General features: G+C 45.7%; 2 protein-coding genes across 18 annotated transcripts in view; both read left to right on the top strand.

The window, feature by feature from the left end:
• IFT52 (intraflagellar transport 52) overlaps nt 1-14767 on the top strand; it is a 140741-nt gene that overhangs the window by 107191 nt on the left and 18783 nt on the right. For 5 of the 17 annotated variants that reach the window (XM_048963157.1, XM_048963152.1, XM_048963168.1 and 2 more), the window contains exons 6-11: nt 8980-9106; nt 10551-10637; nt 11252-11320; nt 12069-12223; nt 13328-13415; nt 14535-14643. The exons of 1 other annotated variant lie outside the window; for it this stretch is intronic. In XM_048963157.1, coding sequence (XP_048819114.1) covers nt 8980-9106; nt 10551-10637; nt 11252-11320; nt 12069-12223; nt 13328-13415; nt 14535-14643 — 635 coding nt within the window. Of the gene's footprint in view, nt 1-5909; nt 6113-6417; nt 6506-7328; nt 7459-8206; nt 8283-8368; nt 8441-8979; nt 9107-9605; nt 9762-10550; nt 10638-11251; nt 11321-12068; nt 12224-13327; nt 13416-14534; nt 14644-14767 lie in introns of those variants that run through there. 11 more of the 17 variants (XM_048963163.1, XM_048963155.1, XM_048963179.1 and 8 more) reach the window with 10 other exon arrangements.
• On the top strand, nt 72-5728 carry LOC125701306 (serine/threonine-protein kinase Sgk2-like). The gene is made up of 7 exons (XM_048963188.1): nt 72-188; nt 484-615; nt 1424-1536; nt 1998-2034; nt 2578-2664; nt 3200-3295; nt 5324-5728. Exons 1-7 carry the CDS (start codon nt 87-89, stop codon nt 5501-5503), a joined length of 747 nt encoding a protein of 248 aa, XP_048819145.1. The 5' UTR covers nt 72-86; the 3' UTR covers nt 5504-5728.

Below are 14767 nucleotides of genomic sequence, written 5' to 3'. Positions count from 1 at the left end.
ACTGTAAAACTTGATTTTTGCCCCACTCGAGCACTTTGTAAGGCCTTTGTGCACTTGTGCCTTATCTTTATCTGCCATGGTTTTTAATGTACAAGCTGCTGCTTTTCCAAAAGGCCAAACGCAAGTGTGATGGGACTTTTTATGCTGTGAAAGTCTTGCATAAGAAAACCATCCTAAAGAAAAAGGAGGTATGTCTGCTCTCCTCGGCCATGCATACACACACAGTGGTGATTGGTGTCTAAGCAATCCTGGAAATGCAATTGAACCATCTGGTGGCTGAAGCGAGTGTTCACATCAACAATGCACGCAGTAAGCATGGATTTATCTGTGGGATGAAGCAAAGTTAGAGAGGGGGGGAGTACTTTCATCTTTGGGGCTGGATATGATCCGTAGGGTTCTCGGATTCCTCATGGATTCAGAACAACAGGGAGTCTGTAGAGCAGGCTGTCCTGGACAGCTGTCTCCTTTCCTGCTTTTTTACAGCAAAACCACATCATGGCAGAACGCAACGTGCTTCTGAAAAATGTCAAGCACCCCTTCCTTGTGGGCCTCCACTACTCCTTCCAGACCTCGGAGAAGCTTTACTTTGTGCTTGATTATGTAAATGGAGGAGAGGTGAGTACCAACTTTCAATCTCCTGTTTAGTTCTGCCCAGCCATTCTGTTTTATTGCCTGCAACTTTCTTGTCAGGAGGTAACGATGTTGAAGCATAACATTACTTTGTTGGAAAGAACAGCTAGGAGGGGCTGGCAAGCATCTCCCTTCTAAGTGAAAATATTGCTGAGGATGACCTGTGCCAGCTGGTTATCAAGACAAGTAGGCGGAGAAAAAAGTTAGGGACGCTTTAAAATGCCATGGAGAGCATGAGAAATTCCAGTGTTGGTGAACTTCATGGAAAACTCACTCGTGCCAGCTCTCAGTCCCAGCCTAGAGCTGATGTGATGCTCCTGCAGTATGTCAGGCTTCTTTTTCTGAACTGTAACGGCTGCTCTCTCTACAGCTGTGCCTCTCAGTGCTACCTGAAACAGGCTGGGAGGTGCTATTAACACCGATGTCTTGTTTACACAGAGTTCTGACTCGCATGGGATTTTTAGGTTAGCACTGTTTTGGGACCATACTATATGTACACCTAGAACTGGCTCAGGAGCTAGAGCTAGCAAGGAAGCTTAACTAGATCAGCCAGTCTAATAGCCAGGTTTGGGGCAATGGCTTCTTAGGTGCAGGACTGATATGAGGAAGACAAATGGAACAGTTCCTGGGAAGGTGCTTAGACAGTGAAATAAGGCTTCTTGGTTTGGGCTTATTTGGTGCTGTCTGTGTGCCTCTTGCTGTAAATCAGCTTTCCCTTGAGTAGCTGGCGCGTGGGCCAGAAGATAACTTTCTGCTTTTAGAGTGGCCATAAATCCTCTTGTCTCTGTCTCAGCTCTTCTTCCACTTGCAAAGAGAGCGTTGTTTCCGTGAGCCCCGTGCAAGATTCTATGCTGCAGAGGTTGCTAGTGCAATTGGTTACCTGCATTCCTTAAACATCATCTATAGGTAAGGTACACGTCCATGCTGGGGAGAGCAGGGGCAATGGATCCACCAGCCAGCTGGGTGCAGGGCTGGGGAGGGAAAGGAGGTTTTTAGGTCTGTGTGAAGCATCGTGGCATTCAGCAGCGTGAGGGACCTGCTGGGCAATAAACACCCCCAGCCCAGCAGTGGGGACAAGACTCTAGTTGCATACAAAGATTTAGGAGAAACCTTACTAAGGAAATCAGAATTTCTGTGACAAATCATGCACAGTGAAATGAAAATTAATATCTGACCCTGCATGAGAGCAGTTCTACATTAATATGTAAATTCTAATGCCCAAGAGCAATGGGAGTTTGCACTTTGCAAAGGTCTTGGTGCGTTGGCTTATGAAGTCTTGTTGGCTCCTCCTTTCACCTGGTGCTGTTGCTGTTTAGGCCAGATATTTAGAAAATCCTGATCTGCTCAAAAAGTTTTTTGCCTTGCAGGGATTTAAAACCTGAGAACATCCTCCTGGATTGCCAGGTATATGCACCTCTTGTGCTGCCTTTTCAAAGCATTGGCATCATAACCAGAGAGCTATAGTTTGACAAGCCGTGGCTCATTCCATCGCATGGATTTTTGCATCTATATACCACTAAGTTTCTGTCCAGGTCTTGCAAGAGGGAGCAAGCACACACTCTGCAGAACTCCGCATACAAAACACTCTGCTTGGTCCCAAGAGCTGGGACCTGGCTTGAGGGGAGGGACTTGAGTGCTAAGAGTAAGTCACTGCTACTCTGGTGGTGACACTATGCCACCTGGCTTTGGGCTAAGGCAGTGCTGAGGCACAGAAGTGTTGGATGTCATCACAGTGGTGCAGCTGTAGTGAAACTTTAGAGAATGTCTGTACTTATTTTCTCCATGGACTTCCTACTTGCATGATAGGACGCCCAGAAGGTGAGGGAAAGGACAACAAGTGACCAGTGGGACAGTAAAACATAGATTGGGTTAAATGTGGTGGCCAATGCTTGGCAATCCTGCTGTTTCTCATGAGAGAGTGGGCCAGGCTGAAATTCTTTTTGTCAGGGACATGTGGTGTTGACAGATTTTGGACTCTGCAAGGAAGGAATGGAGGAAGAAGAGACTACCTCTACGTTCTGCGGCACTCCTGAGGTATGGCCCGTGTTGGAGCTCTGCTATGAGCTGAGGGGGAGAGCCTCGTTGATACAGGGAGCCTGATAACATGGAAATGATGATATGTGAGAGCAGCCTTGATGTGCTGCTTGTCCTGCAGGCCACATGAATGCTTACCTGTTGCACCTGGGCTCTGAGTAGTTTCATTGCTTTGGATAGACCTACTGGGTACGGAAACTGCAACCACCTCAAAATGACAAGAGTCTGTTAGAAGTGTAATACGTCAGTGTGGGGCAGGTTTGCTGGTTTTCTTGGTGGGTGGCCAATCCCTGTACAAACTGTTTCTAGGAAGAAAGCACTCTGTAGCCCAGGAAAGCGATTTTTTTTCTGTGGGGAGTTGGGTGCTGGTGGGTGTCTCTGGCAAATGGAGAATCCTTGTAAGCCTATTTGAAGATGCCGCTGTGTTCTTCCGAATGGATTTGCTGAACTTGAACTGCAGCCAGGTTTGTATACTTACAAAGGTGAACCCCTTCCTGTATGAGTGGACTACAGTATCTACTTCTGACTCTTCCAGTACTTAGCTCCTGAGGTGCTAAAGAAGCAGCCGTATGACAGGACAGTAGACTGGTGGTGCCTTGGAGCTGTCCTCTATGAGATGCTTTTTGGACTGGTAAGTTTAGAAGATATTTTATTTAGTGGAGAACTCATTTTCCAAATGTGTGAAGTGATGTCAACCTCATGTTCCTATGGCACTTGGTATGGGCGACTGAGGCAGGTAACTGAATGCGGGATTCAATCATGCCCTTAACCATTTGACCAGAGTTCAGGTTGCCCTTAACTTCTCACTGTGGGACACATCTTGGCCAATGATGTGTGGTTCCTTACAGGATGATGTGTGGAGTTCTAACATGTCTGGCACAGCAGCACTCAATGAGGGTGTGACTTCATTCAGGCCACGGTAGTCCACCGTCAGCCTCCATTCTCCACTGGCTTTACGCACTGGCCATATGGGGCTGTTAAAGGGCGAGTGAGTTTTGTTGATCACTCCCTGATTCTCTAATTGATGAATTAACTTCTGAATGGGGAGCAAGGAATCCCTGTTGGTGCGATACTGCCGTCTGTGCACCGTTTTTGTAGCTATCGGTACCTGTTGCTCTTCCACTCGTAGCAACCCCACAACAGACGGATCTTCTGATAGGCCGGGCAGAACAGACAACTGCTTAACACCTTCTGTGTCTACAGCAGCTATTCCAAAGGCCCATCGATACCCTTTGGGATCCTTAAAATATCCCCTTCTGAGGTAATCGATACCAAGTATACATGGAGCCCCTGGGCCAGTCACAATAGGATGCTTTTGCCAGTCTTTACCAGTGAGGCTGATTTCGGCCTCCAACATAGTCAGCTCTTGGGAACCTCCTGTCACCCCATGAATATAAATTGATTTTGTCCCTTGGTGACTCGAGGGCATTAGAGTGCACTGTGCACCAGTATCCACCAGGGCCTTATATTTCTGTGGTTCTGATGTACCAGGCCATCTAATCCACACAGTCCAATAAACTCTATTATCCCTTTCCCCCCCCTGGCTGGGGGCAGGGCCCCTCTATTTGTTACCTCTGTTGTCTGCAGCAACTGGAGCAATCACCTTTCTGGAGAAGTTCACCTTGGTGGTTGATTTGTCTTGTAACTCTTTTACCCTTGCTTGAAGTGCAGGAGTAGGTTGCTTATGCCACTTCTTCATATCCTCTCCATGGTCGCGTAGGTAATGCCACAAGGCAAAACGTGACGTGGTCTTACTGTTGTCACTTGTTCGAGCAGGAGGACGTCTTCTTTTGATAGCTGAGACGTTGGATGACACTGACTGGGAGGAAATCAAGTTGGCTAGCCCCTCAAGTAGGCTGTTTTGGGAATTCTGTTCCTCGTTGGATGTATCTGTTACCACCATGTATTCATCGGCATCAGGCATAATTGATAGTTTATCTATTATATCTTCTTGTTTGTTCTCCATTCTGTCCAGCTTTTCAGCTACTTTTTCAATGGCTGAAACACAAGCTCGTAGAGGGCTTAAATGTAACTCGAAGTCTTGAAGCTTATTAACCAACTCATTTATAAGGGGTCTTCTTTCCCCTCTGCCATACGTAGCTGCAAATGTACTGGCGTACCTTTCTGGTGCAGTCTTTGTGAATGTACGCCACATATTTGGTGTACACCTGGCTCTCTCAGGATCATGCTCTTGGTCTGGCTCATCGGGAATGAAATCGGGGCTATGTAGTGTTTCCACCACAGCACATTCTCTCAAATAACGGATGCCTTCTTCCAATCAGCCCATTTGTATTTGGTCTCCAAGCTTCCATTCACTTTTCCAGTGTCTGTGTTCGATGAACCAGATGTTGTGAATTCCACTCCACTTGCAGATTTTGTCTTCACATCCAGTTTCACCAGCCCAAACCCATATCCTTTGTTGAAGATATCTCTGGCAGATTTGCCAAGGTCTGCATATGATGGAGGAATCGCCATTGGAGCTGGCTAGCGCGGGAGGGCGGTGGGGCCGGGCGGAGCGGGGCCGGGGGCGCGGGCGGGTCTCGCCGTGAGGAGGCCGCGCTGCTGTGGCCGCTGGCACTGGAGGGCGAAGTGTGGGCGATGTGTGGTTCCTTACCATAGCTTATACTTGACAGGCTGCTTCTCTTCTCTTTCAAATCAGCCTCCCTTTTATAGCCGGGATGTGTCTCAAATGTATGACAACATTCTCCACAAGCAACTCCAGATCCAAGGAAGCAAGACTGTGGCAGCCTGTGATATCCTCCATGGACTTCTCCACAAGGACCAGAAGAGGAGGCTGGGTGCCAAAACAGACTTTGTAGGTGGCCTCTCTTATGATTAGGAGGGAGGATGGATAAGAAGGCTTCCTACGACGAGCTTTATATATGTTTATGGTAACAGCACTGCCTTGGGAAAGGCTTTCCATGTAGGTAGGTCTTTCCAGTTCCCTAAAAGAGGTAGATGGGGTTGACTCATTCCTGAAGGGAAATGCTATGATTCAAGATGTGGTGGCAAGCTAGAATACCTGCAATGGTGTCATCTCATCCCTTCAAGGTATTACAGGACTATGACCGTCGTGGATTAAAGACTTACTACATGTCCACGTAGGGTTCATGTGGCAGCTCCAAGTCTTGTTTCAGTGACCGCACCGCTGTGCGCTCCCGCCTCTGTGTGGCCGAGGGGTGGGGGTGGCTGGGCGGCGCAGCGCCCCCTACCGGCGGCTGTCGGTACGATCCCAGCCGCAGTGTTTCCTGGGAGAGGCAGCACACCGCGGGCTGCTGCGCGTGCGAGGGCGGTGCGTTACCGGGCGACCGGGAGCCGTTGCGTGCGGGATGGCGGAGTGCCCGCGGAACGCCATCGTCTTCAACGCTTCCAAAGGGGAAGCCTTCAGTCCCGCCAGCGGCTACAAAGCCTGGCGTAAGAGGCTCCGAGGGCACTGGGAGATCCTGAGGTGAGGGCCGGGCCGCTGCTCTCCCCGTCCTGGCGGTGCTGCGCAGCTCGGCTGCCCGGCTCGGGGTGTCGGGGCGCAGAAGGAAGGGCCTTCGTTTGCCCGGATTTTGCTCTCTGTGAGGTGCGGGTTGTGGCTGTGCCGCGGGGCCTCGCTGACGGTGCTTTGTGTTCGATAGGTTGTGAATTCTAAACCGAAACGAAGGGGTTGAAGCGACTGGAGTGATTTGCTTAATGCTTATTTGTCAGTTCTTAGTACTATTGTGGTTCAGGGCAAGAATGCCGTGTCTTTTTGTTGTCCGTTTGTAGCTTAAAAGATGAGATCACGTCTGAGAATCTCCTCGGAGTGAAAGTGTGGATAACAGCTGGTCCAAGAGAAAAGTTCAACGCTGCTGAGGTAAGAATCACAGAGTCACAGAATGGCCAGGGCTGGAAGGGACCTCAAGGATCACGAAGCTCAACCCCCCGGCCACAGGCAGGGCCACCAACCTGCACACTTAATACCAGCCCAGGCTGCCCATCCGGCCTCCAACACCTCCAGGGACGGGGCATCCACAGCCTCTCTGGGCAGCTGTTCCAGCACCTCACCGTCATTTGTAAAGAACTTCCCTCTGGCATCCAACCTAAATCTTCCCTCCCACAACTTAAAGCCATACCTGTTTGCTCATGGGCTGTGCATTAAGCAAATCTTAAAACAACATAGAAGATAACAGCGTAGATGATTTTGGACGTTACTGCTTTGTATGAATTTACACAGCTTGAGATTTGAATGCTTTTCTCATAGCATCAAATTCACTGCAGGTTGTCAGAATCATCTCAGTGTAGCTTCTTCCGATACTTGAAGGGAGCATGTAAACAGGAGGGAGAATGGCTGTTTATGAGGGTGGATGGTGATAGGACAAGGGGGAATGGTTTTAAAGTGAGACAGGCGAGGTTTAGGTTGGATATTAGGAGGAAGTTCTTCATTCAGAGGGTGGTGGTGCACTGGCACAGGTTGCCCAAGGGGGCTGTGGATGCCCCATCCCTGGAGGCATTCAAGGCCAGGCTGGATGTGGCTCTGGGCAGCCTGGTCTGGTGGGTGGTGACCCTGCACACAGCAGGGGGTTGGGTCTGGCTGAGCGCTGTGCTCCTTTGCAACCCAGGCCATTCTGTGATTCTTGCAGTCTTGCTGTTGTCTTCTTTCACTGACGGTTTTTTTCTGGATGCTTGTTGTCTTTTAGTTTTCGGTTCTGAAGAAATTCGTGGAGGATGGTGGAGCCATCCTGGTGATGCTCAGTGAAGGTGGCGAGTCCAGATCTGGCACAAACATTAACGTTCTGTTAGAAGAATACGGGATCGCTTTCAATAACGGTAGTGGGGCTCACTGACACCTTTTATTCTTTCATTTCCTAGGAAAGCTAAGAGCAGTTCAGTCTGTAGGCTGTGAGCTCTGCAGGTCCTGCACACAAAATCTGCCCTTGGATCTTTTCAGGATGTGCTTCTCTTGATATCTGTATGTGCTCTATAGTGTAACACTGAGGCACACTGAGGGCTTTCCACAGGCACAGCAGCTTGGTAACAATTTGGCCATCCCCGTAGCTCACCTGAAGCAGCTGTGGCACTTTCTTGGAGGAGACCAGTGACGTGCAATCCATTCGCTTGTGCACTGCCAAAGTGTAAATAAACTGTGTGCCTCAGCGTACAGGAAATATCTGTAGGCTCTTTGATGGCATTTAGCCTGGTATTCTTTGTTTTCCTTTTTTTTGCTCTCTGTTTTTTTGTGCGTCAGTGCTATTGGTCATCATCACGCTTTAGGAGATGTATTAAAAACTTTGATAAGAATCCTTTTAACTTTTTTTTTAATCTAAGAACATGCAGAAGACATGTGGTCGTTTTTCATAGTTTTATTTTGCAAAGATATTGCTGGTCTAAGTCTTTATGTCCAGAAGGAAGCAATAGTGAAGACTGACAGGAACTTTTCTGGGGGCCACGTGCCAGCTTTGCAGTGTTAGAAAGAAACATTCAAGGGAGCCCAGAGCTAAACTCATTTACATTGCTACGTTTAGCACACTGATCAGTTAAGGTACAGATTTCCTCTTATTTCATTTTTTTATCCAAGATGCTGTTGTACGAAATGTGTATTACAAGTACTTCCATCCAAAAGAAGCACTGATCTCTGATGGAGTTTTGAATAGGTAGGTATTTTGGCCGTGTGCATCTTCACAATTAACTCTTTTAGCCTGTAGTGTTTTCAGTAGGCTTTGCTTTCAATTTGCTGTAGGGGAATCAGTGAAGCTGCAGGAAAAACAGGGCTTGAGACAGCAGGTGAAGATGGGAGCGGGCATGGCTCACAGTAAGTGTTTTCCTTTGGGGCAGCTGGTGTGAAAAGCTTTAGCCTCACTCTCCACTGATAGCCTCCGTGGGCAGGAATTTATTGAGCTTATGTTGAGCTTTTCTAATGTGTGTATGTCAGTTAGCTTCTTGCTTCCCAAGGCTTTATCTGGAAAGAAGGCTGTTCAGTGACTCTTGATAGCAAGTAAAGAGCAGGAATGATAGATAGATTTTGAGGGGCATTATTACTTTCTTGACCAGATTCCCCCCCCCCTCCACCCCCCTTCTCTCTGTATTTGAGTTTGATTGAACATGAATAGGCATGAGCTCTGGTTAGTGAGTGCTCTAGCTGTAGAGAAGAGGAACCCTGTTTCTTTCTGAAGAGAAACACCTCCTAGGAAGTAATGTCATTGTGGTGGTCTGAGTTTCTCAAACAGGGCTCTTGGCATTCCACCATCAGCGCACGGTTAAACTTGTCAGCTTAGGCAGATAGTCTGTTTTATAGATGAGACGAGCCTATGTGACGCATGCAGGCACTTAAGGAGTCTGTATTTTCTGCAGAGCTCTCACTTTTGTGTATCCGTTTGGTGCCACACTAAATGTGATGAAACCAGCAGTGGCTGTTCTGTCAACAGGATCCATCTGCTTCCCCCTGAGGAGACCTATTCTTGCGTTCTATCAGCACCAGGTACGATTCTGCATGAAGCAAGCCATGTAGTTTGAGCATTTAATGAGACTGTTACTTAGTTAATAGTGGATGAAGAAAGAGGACCATCAGCTCAGAGCTGGTAGATGTCTGTTATCTGTGCAGCTTTCTTAGTTCATTAAAAAAAAGGCAACTACGAGTAGTGGATGGGTGTAAGGAATTAGTATTGTTAGTGAACATTACCATGCTCTTTACTGTGTGTATAACTTGCTAACACTCTTGTGGGTTGGTTTTTTTTTTTTTTTTGTACCTTAGGAAGGAAATTTTTCTTTATTTTTTTACTGAGGATGTCTGTCTTCATTCCCCACATTGTGTCTGAAATGCACCCCGTAAATCAAAGTCAATACAGCAGTGTGAGTGAACTTCCACGTGCACTTACTGCTTGCATTTTGGAAGCAGTGCCATGTCAGCCGGGTAGATCTTCCTGCATCCTAACACTGCCGTGTGAATTCAAATAGATGGCATCATTTTTCCTGTCTAGCTTGCAGAAACTGTAGAAAAAAAGGTAGAATATGAAGCCAGAGACAGAGCTGCTTTCTCAGGCAGAGCAGAGCAATGTGCCAGAAGGAAAACAGGATCTATGGAAGCAAAGAGGAGATGCGGTAAAGAGCAGCAACCAAAATTGAAGGAGTGGAAAGTAAGAGCAGGGGATGCTGTCTGGTTACTCTGTTTGGAATCAAACCTTTAGAATTCAAGTTGAGCTTTATTTGCAAAATGTGGAGAATATCAGCAGTTTGTTAGGCAAACTGGAGCTCTGAGTATCTTCAGTGCCACTGCAGCAGTCTGTATGGCTGTGTTATGCCTTGAGCTCCACAGCTGGTGCAGGAAGCACACGTGGTGTCTGGGTCTGTTGAAAGCTTCCTGTTTCTTATGTGTGCCCTCGTGGAAGGCAGGAGGGGTAATCTGGATAGAGAAGAACACCAAAGTTGTTTTGTGGATGCCTTTTCATGCACGTTTGATTTGGCTGAAGAGAAATAAAGGAGCCTGAATCTTTTGCATTTTATATTAGAAGCAATGAAATTACCCAACTCTTCTGTTGGCTGATGTACTCACGTGCTGTGCTGACATGCATGCGTGTTGCTGTCCTTTAGGTTTCCATTTTTTGAACTTATTTTTTTGCTTCATCAATAGAAGTGTTCTTTTTGCTGCCAAAATAACATAAGTGCAGCTGTTGTTGACGATACGGGATTTCTTGTCTTTCTAATGTTCAAACAGATGAGTATTTTACTGAATTTCTGAGCCTGCAGAGCATGTGCTCTTACAAAGAATGCTGCGCTCTTGTGAGCTTTCCATGTTTGAAACTGCCTTTGATGCTTATTCCAACATTTCTCATTTGTTTCAATTGCTTTGCAATTGGATGCCATTAACAATTGCCTCTAAAACTGCAACTAGGAATGTTTTTTTATATTGTGCTCTTTCTCAATAGAGCCAAGGTGGAAAGGTGGCAGCACTGGGATCTTGCCACATGTTCAGCGATCAATACTTAGATAAAGAAGAAAATGGTAAGATCCTGGTAAGTGAACAAGTGTGTGTATTTCACAGGGTTACAAAGGAATTCCAGCTGAACAGCTTCCTCTTGGCCAAGAAAGCTGTGAAAGCGATGTGGTGTGAGTCTCAGCATTGCTAACAGCTGACATCCTGGAGGCTTTGTCACAGCACAACTAACAGAAAGGAGTTTGTAACAGTGCAGCGTATTGCTTGTGCTTCAGGACTCTGACAAGCGTTTCCTACTCCTGTTCAGCACTCGTTGTTATGAAAATTGATCAGTCGGTCTTTTGTGGTCTGTGACTTCTTAGCTTCTTGAGTGCTTGATTTTTGGTTCGTGATTAATAATAAACCTTTGTACATGTGGCTCCTGATGGGTTGTAGTGTGCTGTCCAAGGTGTAGTGCATAGTGCCCTTATTTGTAAGAAGAGGGGTTTCCTGACAGCACACATCTCACACAGGGTGTGCTTCTTGTTCTGAATGGCTGCTTCCATGAGCAAATAAAAATCCAAGGTTGTCTTTCCTCTCTAGATTTTCTTGGATTTATTGCCCACTTTACTTCTTTTTTTGCTGTACGTTATTAGATTTAATATGAATGAACTTGGGCCTTCCTGATTTTAGTAAAGTTCTCCCCTTTTCCAGGATGTGCTTTTGCAGTGGCTCACAACATCAGATGTTCGTTTAAACCAGAGGGACATGGAAGACCCTGAGGTAAGAGAGATCCTTCAGAAGGCAGTAAATAACAGAGAGGTCCAGCAGTGCTGGTTTTGCCCAACCGTGATTTAGTGCAGAATAGCTGACAGCCAGATGAATGCTGTTGTTGTTACAGACCCTTTATTTTGGATAGAAGTTGAAGAATTCCTAGACAGACTGGGAGAGAAAATGGCGAATAAAAAAATGTATCTATTTCAGTCTGGGGTTGGTGCTCATTCCTGAAGCTGGCTGTGAAAGACCTTTCCCAGTTTGGCTGCTGGGGATGTTTTTGCTGTTCAAACTTAACCAGTTTGTGCTTCAGCTTTGAGCCTTCAGTCGAGAGAAATGTGTGAAGCAAAGACAGATTTTGTTTATCTGGTTAAACATCAGCCTTTGTATCAATTTTAGTTGTGGTTATTATTTTTTTTATATCTGCATATGCAGAGATTATTTTTTGTTTAGAAACACACATGACCAAATTGTAGACTGTGTGTACGAAAAGAAAGAGTCCTGCATGGTTGTGTTAAGCTGTCTCTTGATTTTGACAAGAAGTGACAAATTCAGATGCAGTGTCTGTGCAGCTGTGAACAGGGTGCAGCTAAGAATGGAGTCTGCAGTTTTCTGGTGTAAGCTGCACTGCAAGGGCTCGTGCCTGGTGGAGAATGGAGTAATTATTTCTGGATGGCGTTAGGAGAGGTGTAAACTGGTAAGAGACTGTAATTGGTTTGGTCTTCTTAATAATGTGCGTGCCTGTGTGTGTGTTCAGATTTCAGACTATACCTTGCTCCCAAATATAGCTGCACTGTCTGAGCAACTGCGGGTCTGCCTGCAAGGAGGAGATGAGAGCCCAAGAGACTTCACACAGCTGTTTGATACGTCCCTGTATGAGCTGGACACAACCGCCCTCCCTGCAGTTCTCAAGTCAGCAGCTCTGAACTCATTCATTTCTCCATGTGCTACGTTCTTTTGTTTTTTCTTTCTCCATTTTCTGCTTATTTTGTGCTTATTGTGACCACTTAGCAGAAGAACCTGCACTGCGTACCGCATTCTGACTATGGATATCCCAGAGCTCTTAGGGTGATAGTGTGGTCTTTTCTTGTTCTGCAGGTTTGTTTCTTTTTCTGGTTTCCCAGGTTTTCTCTTTGATAGGAATTTTGCCGTAGTTTCTGACATTCTTTTTTACTTCTTCTACCAGTTGTTGCCTCAAGGAACTGGTACTTTTTGTAGAACTGCATGCAGTGATGTTGGGTACTTTCTGGAGGGATAAGAGGAGATACTGTCTGAGAGCTGGTTGTTTTTCCATTCATGTATTATTACTTGGCATTTACTGAAGCTCTGTTTTTCTCATCTTTGCATTTCCCAGCAAATTCTCTGCCTGAAGCTGTATCTGCTGCTTGGTTTCATCACTTTTCTATCGCTAGCAGCTTTGCCCCATCTAACTTATGCTACTCAGATCGTGTAAGAACATGTTGAATAATAGCAGGCTTGGCACAGATGTCATGAAACTCCACTGCTTGATGGACATCTCTTCTTACTCTGTGTTTTTTCTATTTTCCCTAGATGTGAATTGATACTGGAATGTCCCTTCTGATCCCATAGCAAATAATTTTTTAAATGGCTTTTGTTAGGAACTCTCTGAAGAACTGTTGAAATCCCCAGTCAGCTCCTTTAGAACTGGATCGCTTTTTCCTTTGTGCGTCCATCCCTTCAGAAGTTGTTTGAATAATGGAGAGCTGTGACTTCCTTCTGTTTTGTCATTCTCCATGTCCATCTATCGTTGTCTGCTCTGCCATAACTTCAGTTTGCTTGCTTTCAAAGTCAGCTATTACTCGTATGTAGTGCTCTGGGTTCCTTTCATCAATGGGCGTCCATTTTTTTTGTGCCGTTACTTTCTGCAAAATGTTGACCTTTGTGTCTTTGTGGAATATTAACTTCTATAGTCCTTAATGCACGCAAGTACAAATGGTGTTCTTTCTTTCCTCATACTTTGGGGTTTTGTTTTGTTTTGGTTTGTGCTTACTGCAGAGCTTATGAAGAGTTGAATGTGAAGCATGAACCTCTCCGACTCATTGAGCCTCAATTTGAGACTCCACTGCCTCCCTTGCAGCCAGCTGTAAGTATTCTTGCTGACACGGGACCTGGAGGGTTTTTGTTTCATATGGACACACTGTGTTGTTTCTGTGTTTCTTTCAAGAAAAAAAAGGGAGAGCAATACTGATCTTGCCACATATTTGACTCTTAAGAAGTAGCTTTTTTACACTTACGGTTTTAGTCAGCAGAACTTGAAAGTGTGGCATCTGGTATGGTACAGAAACTCTCTAAATCTCTACGAATGCCTTGCATGTATCATCACTTGCGTAGCTGCTCCTGGCCCTGTAGGGCTTTGGGTTTTTGCTTTCACTGTGAAAACAGAAAGTGGTGTTTCAGCAAATAGTGGTGTTGTGATCAATAGAATTGTACTGCTGGGGGGAGCCAGTCAGTTCTACTGTTCTCTGAGCTTCTGCATTTTCGGGGGAAGAAGAAAATAAAGTGTTGGTCTTCTACAGCAAGGGCTGGCCAAACTTTTCCTTGCAGAGATTTGGACTGGCACCAACACCGTGAGCTTCAGTGGTGTCACACTTAGTTTTCTGTCTGAGCTCTGCCACTGTGGCTTGTGCTTTGGTTTGACCACTGAAGAAATGTTACTGTGATAACTTAGAGCTAGTTTCAGGGGTCAACTGGAAGTAATATCTCTTGCAGTGCTCTTTCAAAACAGGTTCATTTAGAAATAGAGTGCTCTTTTAAGCACTTGTCAGCCCTGTTCAATGCAGAGTCCCAGTTGTGGCACATGTGGTGACTGCATGAGAAAGAAAATGCCCTCATCCAAATGAGCACAGAAATGCTTCAAGGCGAGTTGTTATGGTCTGTTTAGTACCTGGACTATCTCAGTACTAAATGGAATCACCTGGATGTCTTGGAACAAAAGAAAGAACAAACTGCAAATATAGCATCTGTAGTTGTTCTAGGAGATAATTGTGGCATTCTGGAGACTGAACTCTTGAAATATTGAGTTGTTTTTGCAAACCACACATGAGATTTTTAAAAGGATGTACGTTTGCACTCTGGGCTTTGGAGTTGCTTCTGATTTAATAAAAGGTTTATTGAAGTGCAGTCTCAAACTGTTGCCTTGGAGGTTTTTGAAGTATAAGGAAAATAATTGTCAATAAAACATGCTCTCTCAATTCTCTTCCAGGTTTTTCCACCTGTTTTCAGAGAATTGCCTCCTCCTCCTCTGGAGCTGTTTGACTTGGATGAAATATTTTCCTCTGAGAAAGCTCGTCTTGCAGAGATTACAAACCAATGTAAGCAGAGCAGACTGATTTTTCACACGTGTCTATGCAAGTTTTTGTAAGAAAATAGGTGTTGAACCTGGTCATAATCTATGGAAATGCACTTTTGTAATCCTGGGCCAAGTATGCTTAGAGT

The sequence above is a fragment of the Lagopus muta genome, chromosome 16, assembly GCF_023343835.1.
Source record: "Lagopus muta isolate bLagMut1 chromosome 16, bLagMut1 primary, whole genome shotgun sequence".
Classification (NCBI taxonomy): domain Eukaryota; kingdom Metazoa; phylum Chordata; class Aves; order Galliformes; family Phasianidae; genus Lagopus; species Lagopus muta.
This window is presented reverse-complemented; position numbering and strand designations above follow the sequence as displayed.

What these genes read in the sequence shown, in the direction of transcription:
- LOC125701306 (XM_048963188.1), top strand. Translation starts at nt 87, where the DNA reads ATGTACAAGCTGCTGCTTTTCCAAAAGGCCAAACGCAAGTGTGATGGG. An exon ending in TCCTTAAACATCATCTATAG is followed by an intron (nt 1,537 to 1,997) that starts GTAAGGTACACG and finishes TTTGCCTTGCAG; the next exon opens with GGATTTAAAACCTGAGAACA. An exon ending in CGTTCTGCGGCACTCCTGAG is followed by an intron (nt 2,665 to 3,199) that starts GTATGGCCCGTG and finishes TGACTCTTCCAG; the next exon opens with TACTTAGCTCCTGAGGTGCT.